This window comes from Lipotes vexillifer, unplaced genomic scaffold (assembly GCF_000442215.2).
Source record: "Lipotes vexillifer unplaced genomic scaffold, Lipotes_vexillifer_v1.1 scaffold168, whole genome shotgun sequence".
NCBI lineage: Eukaryota > Metazoa > Chordata > Mammalia > Artiodactyla > Lipotidae > Lipotes > Lipotes vexillifer.
In genome coordinates, this window is record NW_006773947.1 from 2176247 (window position 1) to 2190852 (window position 14606).

The 14606-nt window shown below is 44.6% G+C and overlaps 1 protein-coding gene across 1 annotated transcript in view; it reads left to right on the forward strand.

The window, feature by feature from the left end:
• Positions 1–14606, forward strand: part of SLC35D4 (solute carrier family 35 member D4) — a 93841-nt gene that overhangs the window by 30241 nt on the left and 48994 nt on the right. The window contains exons 5-7 of the mRNA XM_007448621.1: positions 4074–4151; positions 10114–10139; positions 13468–13519. Coding sequence (XP_007448683.1) covers positions 4074–4151; positions 10114–10139; positions 13468–13519 — 156 coding nt within the window. The remainder of the gene's footprint in view (positions 1–4073; positions 4152–10113; positions 10140–13467; positions 13520–14606) is intronic.

Sequence of the window (14606 nt, forward strand, 5' to 3'; positions counted from 1 at the left end):
GCTGAACCTCACTCCATAAAGATAAAAGGCAGCTTTTCTAAAATAATCAGTCACTGGAGTCTCTTGAACTAATAACGTAGTTCAGACTGGGGCTTCATGCACAGAGGTAGAGGCCAAGGGAAAATCAGTAATCATAAATTGCAGACTGCCTTAATACTGTTTTTGATAGATCTCTATGGAGGCTGATAAAATCAGTCGTAGAATTACTGTTTCTAAAGTCTGTTAGCTCCTCAGTTGAAAAAATGGCTTGAGAAATTCAGATTAAAAATTTTTTAAGTGGAAATGGAAGATATCCCTTTAAAAAATGGCATAGCGTTTACTCCGAGGTCATCTGTTTTAGATCATACCAGTTACATTGCTGGAGGAAGCAGACTGGCAGAATTTGGAATACAATGGTATTGGACTTTGCACAGTTGTAGGTCCAGGAAGTTTATACTGGGGGCTTGCTGTAATTTGGCTCCTATAACATCGAGGCTAGGAGCGTGGGCGTTGCCGTTACTGGGTTGGAGTCATGGAGTCATACCCAGAACTAGTTGTGAGCTCGCCAGCAAGCTGCCCCATCACTCTAAGCTTCAGTTTCCTTGTCTGTAAAAACCCTAAGCTTCAGTTTCCTTGTCTGTAAATGCAACAAGCATCCGTGGATACAGTTGTTGATACATGGTTTAAATAAGAGAATGCAATTAAAATAATTAGCACTGTGCTGAACACATTGTTGGTATCTATTATTAGAGAACTTTAATATCAGTTCTGGGGACTTCCCTGGTGGTCCAGTGGTTAAGACTCCGCGCTCCCAATGCAGGGAACCTGGGTTCCATCCGTGGTTGGGGAAATAGATCCTGCGTGCATGACTCAACTAAGAGTTCACATGCCACAACTGAGGAACCCACATGCTGCAACTAAAGATCTTGTATGCTGCAACTAAGACCCAGTGCAGCCAAAAATAAATAATTAATAAATAAATAGTAAAAAAATGTTTTTAATTTAAAAATTACAAAGGCAAATTTCTTTTAAAAAATAAAATAGAATAAAAAATAAAGTAAAATCAGTTCTGTATGTGTAGATAGATCCTTTTCCAGAATCTGATCAGAATCTCCTAGGCAGATGGAGAAACCTGTCCACGGTTTATAAAATTGAGAAAATTAAGCCTCCTTTAAGTCTAGAGTTAGGGTCTAGAGTCACCCTAAATCTCGTTTCCTTACTGCTTTTATAGTCAAGGAGGCAAAAGCATTTTAAATCAGGGCTTAATTTTAAATAAATAAGATCCAGGTTGCCCTTTCATTTTCATGTCATGTACCACAGGGTTAACCTCTCTAAGATTTTCTGTGCTATCTTCTTAGGCTCAGACCTAGAAGGCCAGGGCGCACGTTTTCCAAACATGAGCCCAATGGATAAAGCCAATTAAAAAAAAAATCTCTTTAATAATCTTAAAATACATAAAGAATAATTGAAAATATAAAAGTTTAAGAGGGATAAAAAGAAGCACAAAAGATGAAAAACATAGAAAATAATTAAAATAAAGGATGATTTTAAAAGGAAAAAAGTTTCAGCTGCACTTTTAAAGGAGTAGAGAATGTTAAAAAGGCAAGAAAAATGTAAGGTGAGAGCTCAGAATGAAATGAAACAGTGCGAGTTAGAACAAAATACCAAAATAGGGCAGAGCTATACAGTTATAAAAGTCTTAAAGACAAGGTAAAAATATATACTCCCAGGGACTTCCCTGGTGGCACAGTGGTTAAGAATCTGCCTGCCAATGCAGGGGACACGGGTACAAGGCCTGGTCCGGGACGATCCCACATGCCGCGGAGCAACTAAGCCCCTGCGCCACAACTACTGAGCCTGCGCTCTAGAGCCTGCGAGCCACAACTACTGAGCCCACGTGCCACAACTACTGAAGCCCGCACCTAGAGCCTGTGCTCCACCACAATGAGAAGCCCGTGCACCGCAACGAAGAGTAGCACCCACTCATTCGCAACTAGAGAAAAGCCTGCACGCAGTAATAAAGACCCAACGCAGCCAAAAGATAAAGAATAAATCCATCTGGAAGTGGTTGGGCAGCAACATCTGCTTAAAGACCCACTTAAGAGTCCTCGAAGCTGGAATAATTTCCCAGCTCAGGGTCCTCCATCGAGGCCACTAAGCGTGGGCTTGGTACCTCTTAATATTGACAGCCTTCATGCAGTGCTCCTGCATTATTTCCATTGTTCCTCCCTATAGCTCCAGGTCGTAGATATTGTTATCCTCATACTACAGAGGAGCAAACTGTTTGGATACATGCCCTGCTCCACTAGCAGATGGTGGAGCTGGAGCCTGAAGCCCAGCTGATGCCAAAACCCATGCATTATTCTTGATCTTTTTCTACTTTCCAGGAGACATTATCATCAGCAGCAGCAACAAAGATAATAGCACAATCCTTCACCCCTTAATCCCTCCCCTTTACCTTGTCAAGATTATCTATCAAATTAGGAAAGACTGCTGTTCTTAGCAAACAGCCCAGCGATAGTCAATGTACAGTGGGTACTCCGTGTATCTTGATAACCCACTGGAGTGTTACCTTTTTTTATATCTTCTCCCTCCCCCCACTTTTTGGGGGTACAAAGTTGATCCCAGTTATCCCATCATTTACTGCAGTTCAGTCTCCTAAATATTTCCCCCATGTGGCCACTTTTCTCCATCTTCGCTGCCACTACCAAGTTCAGGCCACCGTCTTGTCATTCCTTGTGTTAGTTTCCTGTAGCTACTGTAACAAATTACCACCTACCTAGGTGGCTTAAAACAACAGAAATATATTCTCTCCCAGTTCTGGAGGCCAGGGGTCTGAAGTGAGTACCAAGGTGTGTCAGCAGATCTGCGCTCCCTCCAGAGGCTCTAGGAGAGAATCTGCTCCTTGCGTCTCTCTTCCAGCTTCTGGTGGCTGCTGGCACTCCTTGGCTCGTGGCTGTATCATTCCAGTCTCTGCTTCTGGGGTCACATCGCCTTCTCCTCTGTGTGTGTCAAATCTCTGCCTATCTCTTAGGAAGAGATCTGTGTTTGCATTTGGGACCCACCCAGATAATCCAGAGTAATCTCCCCACCTCCAGATTCTCACCTTAATCACATGTGCAAAGGCCCTTTTTTCACCCTATGAGGTGATAGTCATGGGTTCCAGGGACTAGGATGCAGCTATAGTTTGGAGGGCCGCTTTTCCGTCTACCACCCCACTGAACTTTCGCAACCATCTCTGCCTCCTTTGCCCCCCCCAGCAGTCCAAGGTCCCCTAAACACGCAGACCAAATCATGCGCGGTGCGCTTTAAACTCTTCAGTGTCTCTTATGGTCCTTGGGACAGTCCTGATTCCCTGATAGGGCACGTGATTACTTCTGCACCTTCCTCTTCCCCACTATATTCCACCCCACTCAACTCCCCGTGGTTCCCCGAGGAGGTGGGCTTCCTTGCTCCTCTGGGCCCTTGTGTGTGCCTCCAGCCCTCTCCCGCCTTGTCTCTTTTTGCTGGGCTCATTCTTTTTTTTTTCTTTTTTCCCTTTGGCCGTGCCATGCGTCATGTAGGATCTCAGTTCCCCAACCAGATATCGAACCCATGTCCCCTGCGTTGGGAGTATGGAGTATTAACCAGCGGACCACCAGGGAAGTCCCTGGGCTCATTCTAGTTCATCATTCTGTTCCCGTTTAGACTTTGGACTTCACTTCCTCTGAGAAGGCATGCTCTGCCCACACTGGGTTGGTCATGCCTTTCTGTGCATTCGGTCAGAGCTCTTACCTCAATAGGGACAGCCTCTCTAACATGTGTCCACCTGTTCACAGGATGTGTCCCCTGCACCTGGCATGGCACCTGACACACAGTAGGTGCTTAATAAATGATGAGAATACCCGTAAGAGGGGAGCCTGTACATCCGCCCTACTGAGCACAATGCTGCAAGCAAGAACACTGATCCATGCAGAAGAGTTTTTGCTGGAGAGCAGTATCAATGTGAATGCCAGAAGTTCCCACAGATCTTTATTTTTAAGCACAAATCAAGAATTATGTAATTATGAGATCCAAGAAAATATTTTCATGCTTATTCCTTTGTTTTCTTTCAGGCCATTCCTGTGCTTCTCACTTTGCATAATGTAGCCGAAGTTATAATCTGTGGGCACCAGAAGTGTTTTCAGAAAGAGGTAAATGATTACGCAAAAGGCTAGTTTCACTTCCCTTGCTTGAAATTTCAAAGACGTGCTTTTTATATATGGTCCGGATTAGTGTCTGCCTTTTCCTGCCATCTGTTTCCAGTCAAGCCTGCCTGACGGTGGTCACTAATTTCAAGGATCACGGTTTTGACATCCCTTCAGTTCACCAGACATACTTGGGGATGCTTGTGGGTCTGAATGGACCTCAACCCCAGGCCAGCGCTGAGCCAGGGCCTGGGGGGGCCGAGGTAGAGATGACTGTGGGCCTGGATGGTGGTGGTGAGGCATCCCCCCCTCCCCCCACCACATCCCATCACCATGATGAAATATTTGGCGAGCTTCCCACAGGGTGCTGGGAGCTTTAGCCCACCCTGGGGGCATCCTCTTTTCCTCCCGACCCCAGCTCTGCCTTCCACCAGTTGGAACACGTTTTCTCACCTTCCGGGCCTCCATCCATGAAAAGGGGAGAGAAATGTCACCCACTCAAAGAGTCGTTGGGAGGACACCATGCAGCACAGGTGCTAGTAGGTGCTCCCAGCACTTTCCGGCACATAGTAGGTGCTTTGTACCTTCTATGTAGTTCAGCTATGATTTTTAACGTGATTGGTGGTTTTAGTTTGGTACCTCTTTTGAGAGTTCCTTTTTTCTAACATCTGCCTGTTTCAAATGACTTCACATCAAAATTTTGGAACTTTTAAGCTCGAGAGAGGCTAGTGGGCCATGCAGGCAGCACACTTCTTACAGGTGTGCCAGGGACAGAGAGACACCTTTCCTGTGGCCAAGGCCACTCCACACACCAGCACTCCCGAGGGGCCTTTCTGACACATGGATCTGATCATGTCCCCCTACATACAGCCCTTCAGGACCACCCAGAAGCTACCTGGAGGCCTGCAAAGCCCTTCACCACCTGGGCCCCATCAACCTCTCTTGCTTCAGAAATTCCAGCCACAAGCAAACTTTTCTCACTTTCCCTAGACCATGTCGTAGTGTTTCTCTCCTCTAATCTGTCAGCAAACCTCTTCGTGCACCCCTGTCCCATTCACTCTATGAATATTTCTACGTCCCTGTGTACGTGGCCACCCTGCCAGGCCCGGGTCTACAGTTGTAAGGAAGAGGCATGATTGCTGCTCTTACAGAGCATCAGCCCAGAAGGGGAGACAGACATTAAACTAAGAATTAGACCCACCTGCTCGAATGTGTGGCCAGAGCAGGCCACTCTGGGGAAGTGACATTAAACACAGACAAAGGATGAACAGGAGTTAGACATGGTGGGGAGGGGAGGGCTCCCTGGAAGAGGAAGCAGCAGATGCAAAGGACCAGACATAGGAAGGGACTTGGTGGAAGTCATTCTGGGCTGTGTGGCTGGAGCTTGATGAGAAAGAGAGGGGGCGCTTAGGATGAGGCTTGGAGACGGGCCTTTGGGGCTGAGCTAGGAATTTGGGATTTATGCCGAGTGCACTGGGAGGAACCGGTTGGGTTATAAGGCCCACAGACACTGCAGCTTCACAGTGTTAAAAGCTCCCCCAGTTTCTGCGGAGGAGAATGGATGACAGGAGGCGAGGGAAGCCTGTAGTGACTCCAGCGAGGCTCCGTACTTTAGGCTAATCTGCCTGCCATGGGAACCTTCCCTGACACCTCAGGCAGCTTGAGCACCCTCAGCTGACATTTTACTTATCACACCAGCTTGCAGTTTTCCATATTTCATCAATTCTAACATGTGCTTCTTTTTCTCACATCTAACATTTTCACTATCGGGACTTTCCTGGCGGTCCAGTGGTTAAGTGCTTCCACTCCAGGGGGCACAGGTTCGATCCCTGATCAGGGAACTAAGATCCCACATGCTGCGTGGTGTGGCCAAAAAAATAAATAAGTAAAAATAAAATAATTCCTTAAAAAATAAAAAATAAGTTTTCACTATCTAAAATCAGGGTGGTTTTATAGTCAATGGTATGTCCTGGTCTAATGTTTGTTGGGTTTTTTTTTTCTTAGTAGTATAAAAAATACTAATTTTACAATCAGTGGCATCTTAAATTCAGTGAAATACAGTATGATTTTCCCTGTATCTCTGCCTGCTTCCAGCCCTCTCATTGCAGTGACCCTGTGGTTGGGTAATTTTTGGAGCCCCAGGTCTCAGCCCAGGGACTGGAGCTGAGCTGAAATATTCACTAACTGGTCACTTAGGTTCCAGGAACTGCTCAGGTTCTGGGAGACTAGTCAGACCCTGACTCAATTCCACTCAAATTCCAAAGAAGACCTTCTTATTCACAAAATGGATACCTTTTGTGTGAGTTAAAAATGAATATTTACCTGGTCTAGGGACGAGATCCAGCCATCTTCATGGGATGCTGCTTCTTTCTTTTTTGGGGGGCCACACCACGTGGCATGTGGGTTCTTAATCCCCTGACCAGGGATAGAACCTGCACCCCCTGCATTGGAAGCACGCTGTCTTAACCACTGGACCGCCAGGGAAGTCCCTCCATGGGGTATTGCTTCTTGATGGACAAGTCAGATCAGGTAGGTGAAGGTGAGGGTGGGACATGGGGCTGGAGGGTCCTCAGTGTATTTCCACCAAGCAGAGCCCAAGGGCCAGACTCCCAGGCCAAGAGGACCTTTCCTCGGAAGCAATTGGGTGAATACCAAAATATTGTGAATCTTCAGCTCCATTTCATTACTGACACAAAACAACATCATTTCTTGTCAGGGCAAGTTAGGAAACAATTGAGTGGGTTACATATCTATTTAGTTATTTTTTAAAAAAACCCTTTCTTTCCTTTACGAATATCATAAGATGTAATAAGTCGTAGAAAATGCAGAGAAAAAAAATGTCAGAAATCAACTGTGATCTTACTTCCTAGAGGAAACGACTTCATTCTTTCAGTTCAGACATATGTAGAATATTTACAGAAATGATAAAATACGTCCTATTTTTCCATTGATCTATTTGTCGGAATCCCTAAATGCCTCATTTCTCTCCACGTGGAATGCAATATATTGGCCGGTCCCTGTTTGTAGATTTGTAGGTGGTTTCTAGTAGTTTGGCGTTAAAATCTGCTCTGTGATGAAGATGACTGTGATATGTTCTTCATGTGATTTACATTCCTGATCATTCAGCCTGGAGCCATGACCAAGCAGCCGGGTGTCATGAGGAACATGGTTGGATGCCATCTCTCAAACTTGACCTGTGACTCCGGACGTGGGCTCTTTGGTCCGTTATGTGTCAGGTTTCCCTAGGATGGCCTTGGGAGAGTAGAGCTGACCTCTTCATGACCTCGCTCCCAGATAATGAGAATAAGCTCTGTCTGGGCTGTGGTTCATTGTCACCATCCATAACTAGTTCGTTGTGTATGTGCACACACACACGCACACAGTTTGACTGTAAGTTAGCGTGTGGCTTGTGGAGTTAGTCTCAATAACTCGCGGATGTATTTGTCACGGTTTAGCTTTAGAATACTGCTCTTCATTCATTGGCTCGCTCAACATTTATGAAGTAATGCTACATGTCAAACATCTGGCTAGCTCTGCAGCTACAGATGTGGAGAGACGCATTTATCACTCTCACAGAACTCATGCTGAATGGGGAGCTGACATGTAAACAGGTGCTGGGATGCCCATAGAATGTCCTATGGGCTGAAACAGGCGTGTGGGTGCACTGGGGGGCGACCGCTGGTAAGTCTGCTTGCAAGGGCCAGATTTGAGCCCAGTCACACAAATGGGTAGGAATTTTCTGGGCACTCCAGGCAGAGAGGAAGCAGCCAATGAAGGCCAGTGGCCTGAAAGGGCCGGTGGGTGTCACTGCAGGACTGGCTGTGACAGAATAGCGTTCAAAAGGGTCAGACTCTGGAGCTCGATCGCCTGGGCGCACACCCTGTGATCCCAAGCAACTTACCTGATTTCTCTGTGCCTCAGAATCCTCATCTGTTGCACGTAACCCAGGACTGTACATTAACCCGTAGTGACACGAGTCAGTATGTTTCGAGCACCTAGGACAGCACCAGCAGTCCTCAGAGAGCGTTAGCTTACCCAGAGCGGCGTCAGCTACTTACTGTGACTTTGGCAACGTGACTCTTGAGGAGTTATAGTGACCCACGCAGAGCTGAGATGTCGTTGGGACTTATCACTGGGTGATTTGGGGACTGAGGGGCTTGCGGAGGGGAATCCCGGACACAGACTCCTCGGTTGCTCTCGGAGCCTCGGGGGCTGGAGCTCCGTAATGAATTTCTTGCTGGTTTTCACTCTCCATGTCTCAGGTTCTGGGCTCCTGTAGTCAGAGGAGGTCAAAATAAAAAGGACTCTCTCCTCTGTGGGATGGGCAAACTCCTTCAGGCACTAGGGTTGATTTGCTGCCCTGTAACGGAAGCCCCCGAGCACCTGCTGGTGAACATGTCACTCATGGAAGAGTTGAGCATCCTTTTTGTTTCCATCCTCTCCATTCCTTCTCTTCCTCTGAACTCTGGAGATGAAAGCTTTATTTAGCTCAGAATCTTTTAGTGACACGTTTTCCCATGTTGGGGGCAATTAGCCAGGTGGGAGCCAGGTCACCTCTGCGTGTGTCATCCTTTCTGTACTGAAGGGATGTGTCCCCACTGGGGGGCAGTGGAGTCAAGGTTGGCTTTGCCTTTGGTCTCTGCTGAGGCTGGTTCCACAAAGATGAAAGATAACGTATAAGAGATAACAAAGGATCTAAAGATGGGAGCCACTGCTTTGTACACACACATCGTGTGTTTATTAAAACAATACAATGTGGATTATTTAGTCACACATGAAAGCTTAAGATAGCCTTCATAGCAAACTGCATGTTTCTTTTGCCAGTGCTTTACTTTTTTAAAAAATTGAGATATAATTGACAGATAAAATTATATTTGTTTCAGGTGTTCAATATAATGATTCAATATTTGTATATATTTCGAAATGATCGCCACAATAAGTCTAGTTAACATCCATCACCACGCATTTGTTTTTCTTGTGATGAGAAGTTTTAAGATCTACTCTCTTAGCAACTTTCGAATATATTCAATACAATACGCTGCTGTTAACTATAGTCACCGCGCTGTATGTTACATCCCCAGGCTTTGCTTATTTTATAATAACTGAAATTTTGTACCTTTTGAGTGCTTCATTTTTAAACAATATGTTCATAGTTCACACTTTATCTGAGCTGGAGTAAAAGAAAATTGCAGTTTGTCCTCAACTAGCAAAATAATCCTTCTGAAATGTCCAGAATTAACCTATTATCTTGCCTGACCATTTCCCCTGTCAAATATGAAAAAAATCTATGCTTCTTCCTGCTAGAGCTTTCTTCCCAAGTGCCAAGGACTAATTCCCTTAAACTGGCCAATAAAAAGGAGGTATCAAAGGTAGAATATGCATTAGAATTGCTTCATTTCAGGGAGCTCTAAACGGTAACTTTAGATTTCCCCAATCTGCCCTTTTTTCCTTCTCTCTAGGGATGGAGTCAAATGTCCCTTCTCCTTTTTTCTGTTTCCTAATTTACACATCATACCAGAGAATTTATAGCACTGCTCAAGGTCAGAGGTGGATTAATGAAAGGAAAATTTAAAGAGACAGACCGGAAGAGAAGTTGAACAAGAGCTTAATTTCTTTTCCTAAACAGGGTACATTGATTTCTCTCTCCTTCTCACGGTGTGTAAGATATTCGAAGGCTTGGGCGTGGCGTCATTTTGCTTTTTTGTGGGTAAACATAGTTCTAATGGTGAGAGCGGTAAAACTACTCATCCAGAGTGCTTTGCCGAAGTGACTCAACTCTGGACCTCTGAGTCATCCTTCATTTGGTCCAAGCAGAAAAAGCCTCAATAAATACTGAAGTGCAGCAAGTTGTTAAGCCCCCAATAAACTTATTCATAATTTATGTGCCTCTTGATCTAAATATTTACTTTTAAGGGGAACAAAAAAGAGTTTTCAAAGACTAATTGTACGTCTCTTTATTTTCATACAGAAAACATCTCCTGCAAAGATCTGTAGGTAAGTTTAAAAAAAACAGAAAACAACTTCACAAACATCTAAAATAGAAGATTTAACCTGATATTAACTTCGATGAGAAACCGTCTGTTGACAATTCATACTTGAGAGTTGACAGAGGAATTTATTACAGACACTCACATATCCCTATTTTGTGTCTTATTCTCAAATTTGCTCTTTTTTTTTTTCTGAAATATTTTATCCCTAAGGGGAAAACAACTCATGCTAGATTTCAGCCATTGATGCCCAGAATTTCACTAAGAGTTGTGCAATACTGATGAAGAATGAAAATGGAAAAATGGAAGTGACTTAAAGTTTTAAAAATAATGTTTGATCCTCATTGGGTTTTTAAGAATTCCCATGGTGAAAAAGTACTGGCCTGCGAATCCACGGATCTGAGTCGTGGTCCTGGGCCACACAGCACCGTGACCGTGGGCAGGTTTCATAACTCTCTGTGCCTCAGTTTTCCCACCTGAAACGTGAATTGGGCTGGACCCTCTGGCAGGTCCCTGTGCTCCTGTTGTGCTAATTCTGACCTGGATGCCTTGTCCTCTGGTGGCTTCCTGCTTCCTCAGCAGTAGCTGCAAAGCTCTGTCCTGAAGATAGAAAGCCAGCAGAATGTTTTGATATGTGGATTTAGGACTTTTTGTTTCATATATTTCTGGGCTTTCATCCAATCTCCTTTTTTTTGCCTTTATTACAGGCTGCTACTTGAAAAACAATCCCACTGTCAGGATGCATCCTCTTGTTTAAAAGATTAGCAGGTGTTAAAGAGAGGCATTAAAACCCATTTATGCCTGATGTAATCAGGTGTTGCTCAAGGCCAAGTTTGGTGGGAAACCAGGGGCTGCCTCACATCTGGCACTTCTCCCCTCAGCCCTGAGGGCTTGTCTGCTTGAGGGGATCTAACACTCATTGCCTGTGGATGGGGAAGCATCCTGCATCCTCTAAAGCCTCTGTCCACTGCAGGCAGACACCAAAGCCATGAGGGTTCTCCTCTCCCCCAGCCTACAACCTGCCTATTCCTGTGCAGTCCCAGAAACCCTCCTGGACAACCTCCCTCCTCTCACCCAACCCTGACCTCCGAATCCCTCAGCAGTCGGGTGCCAGGGAATTGTCTCAAGGCTGTTTGAGTGTGTGCCTTTAAAGTTGGCGAGGCTATAGGAGTGGGTGGACTGGAGTGGTTAGAACCTGTCCCGTGTTGTCCTGCCCTTCCTGAGGCCCTGAGGCCCCAGCTCTGAGGATTCCTCTGTACCCATCCTCCTGCCTCAGGCCCAGCAGCCATGCTACTCTTTTAAGGGTTACACACTATGTGTGATGACAACAGTGAGGACTGTGTGTGTGGGGTGGGGGGGGGGTTGTGGACAGAATTGATTAGCATCACTATTGCCAGTGTACTTAGGTTATGAGTATCAGGCTGTTGTGTATTACGTATATATATGTAAGTAATACAGAATTTGATGTGTATATAGAACATATACTGGTGTGAGATGTCATATGATAAAGTCCCCTAATAGTGAAAATGCTGTATTCACTGCTCCCGTTTATGTCTTTGATCCTTTGCTGTCCACCGCGTAATGCAATGGTCAGAAGGGACCCAACCCTGAATATGTTGTTGCATCATAAAATGGAAAGAGGGGGAGAGAGCATGTGGTCCTTTGGGTTTTGTGTTTTCTGGTGCCTTTCTTTCGGAGGAGAGAATGATTGGCAAAAGCTATAGGCCAAGATATTTTGGTATATGAAGCCCATATACCATCTAAAAAACACTGATTTCTAAGCCAAAAAGTATCTCCAAATCGACTTTCTAATGAATGAGAAAATGTGAAAATATCGTGATTGGCAATGTTACTTTTTTGTGCAAGAATTATAAAAAAAAAACCTTTTATTATGGAAATTTCTAAACAGATATAAAAGTAGACAGAACAGTACAATGAAGCTCTGTAGACTCATCCCCCAGATTCAACAGTTTTCAACTTAAGCCTCTACCCAGCGCCTCATTTCAGCAAATCCCAGGCATTGTAGCGTTTCAGCCATAAATATTTTGGTATGTATAAGAGATTTTTTTCTAATGAAACTTTTTTTTGTTTGTTTTATTTTATTATTATTTTTTTTGGCCACGCTTTGTGGCTTGCAGGATCTTCGTTCCCCAACCAGGGACTGAACCCCTGCCCTTGGCAGTGAAAGCGCCGAGTCCTAACTACTGGACCGCCAGGGAATTCCCTTATTTGGGAAAAAGTTTAAACCGATAGAAAAGCTGCAAGAATATTACAATGAACTCCCATATACCTTTTATCTAGATTCACCCACTGATAACGTTTTTTGTATTTGCTTTCTTTCTCTCTCCATATGTACATATATATCACATAAAATATGTAAGAATATATACACAGTTATTCTTACTCTTATTTTTTTTCTGAACCATTTGAGAATAAGCTGCAGGGGTTATGACTCTACCCCTAAATACTGCAAAGCGTATCTCCTAAAAATAAGAAGCTCTTGTGTAACCACAGTGCAATGATTCAGTTTAGAAAATTAACATCGGATGCAATACTGTTATGTAATATTGAGTCGATGTTCAAATTTGGTCAATTATCCCGATATTGTCTTTTATAGTAATCTCTTCCCCCAAAGACGTCATGTCTCTTTCATATCCTTTAATCTGGTACAGTTTCGCGACATTTTATTGCCTTTCATTGCCTTCATAGTTTGAATAGTGTAAGCCCATTGTTTTGTGGACTATCCCTGAATTTGGGTTTGCCTCAGTGTTTCCTTGTGATTCAGTCCAGGTTATGCATATTTGGCAGGAATACCACATGAGTGACGTTGTGCCCTTCTCAGTACATCATATCAGGAGGCACATGATGTAGCTCTGTCCCACTATTGGAGATGTTAAGTTTGATCATTTGGATAAGGCGATAAGTTTGTAATGTGCTTTCGTGGTGTTTTCTTATTGGTAAGTGGAATAACTGTAGTCTGCTTGCCCAATTTTCCACTAGTGTATTGTTGGGGATCGGTAGTTTAAAGAAGCCTCCTTTTATATATACTGTTTTTCTCAAGTGAGCCAGCTGTGGTTTTGCACATGTCCTGCAAATGCCTGTCTCTGGGAAGATGGCTAGCCGAGCCGCAGAGAAGAAACTGGTGTCAGCAGAGCACATAATTGAAAACTACATGGGTAGTGAGTTTCTCAGAGGATGAATGGGGGAATTGGGTGTGGTCTCATGAGATCTTTGCCTCATCCGAGCTCCAGTCCGTGTTATTTCCACCTCCACACTCTCCGGGACTCACCCTTGATGTTGACAAGTGAAGCCGCGTGTTTACCTCCTCTCCACAGTGCCCTCTTCCTCCTGGCTGCCGCAGGGTGCCTGCCCTTCAACGACTCCCAGGTGAGTTCAGGCAGACTCACTTTGCCTTCCAGGTATCTCTGAAGCCTGCGTGGATGAGCAGAATTTCCGAATCCTTCCTTTGAGAAGCAGGATAACCTTGGCCTATACAAAGGCATGTAAAAGCAAACTTTCGGGGCCCTAGGGCACTTTTTGGCCAGGCCAACACCTCTCCTCAGGTCTCTGCCTTCTCCCAGGCTGCAGCAGGGGAGCCCGCAGACCTCGGGCCTCTGGGTGCCGCGATGGGGGCGGTCCACCCTCTGTAAGTGCTGGGAGGACCTGCACATCCAAATGACTCCAGCCCCACACACTGAGGTGAAGTTGATTTTCTTTTCTTCTCATCCCAAGGGCCTCATCTGCACAGTGATTTTCACTTTGTCAGACTGAGTTTTTCTTTATTAGGCACTGAGAACCCACCCCCACCTCCAGGAGTCATCTCATTTTTGGCTCTTTTTTTTCTTTCTTTTCTTCCCCATTATTTATTCAGTTCCCATCAAGTGTTAGGCACCAAGCCAGGCTCTGGGGGCACAAGGAGGAATTGCCATCATCCAGGCAGAAGTCGGAGTCTAGTCAGAGCAAAGGGAAAGGGGCAGACGATGAACAGATAATTATAACACAGGGAGGCCAGGGCTCTGTCCGGGGAGGTGTGGGGTACTTCGAGGCTCAGAGCAGGAATAGGGAGCAATTATAGGGAGCTTACTGTGTGCCAGGCTCTGTGCCAATGCTTTAGTGCCTTATTCTATTTAATCTCACAGCAATTCCACAAGGGTAGCAGCTATTATTATCTCCATTTCATAGCTGAAGAATAGCGAGGCCCAAAAGGTCACCAGCTAACAAATAAGTGGGGATTTTAGAATTTAACCCAGATCTTTCTATTTTCTTTCTTTCTTTTTTTTTTTTAAGTCACTGATCCTTTATTTTGTTCCAGTTAATATATCAAGTATTAGTAACATGAAAGCTATCATATATTGAACACTTGTGTGCCAGGCACTGTGCTGAGATCTTTGTATATACTCTGTTTCATTTAATTCTCACAACAAACCTTGAATAGTTAGGATTCCTTTTTTTTTTTTTTTTTTTTTTTTTTTTT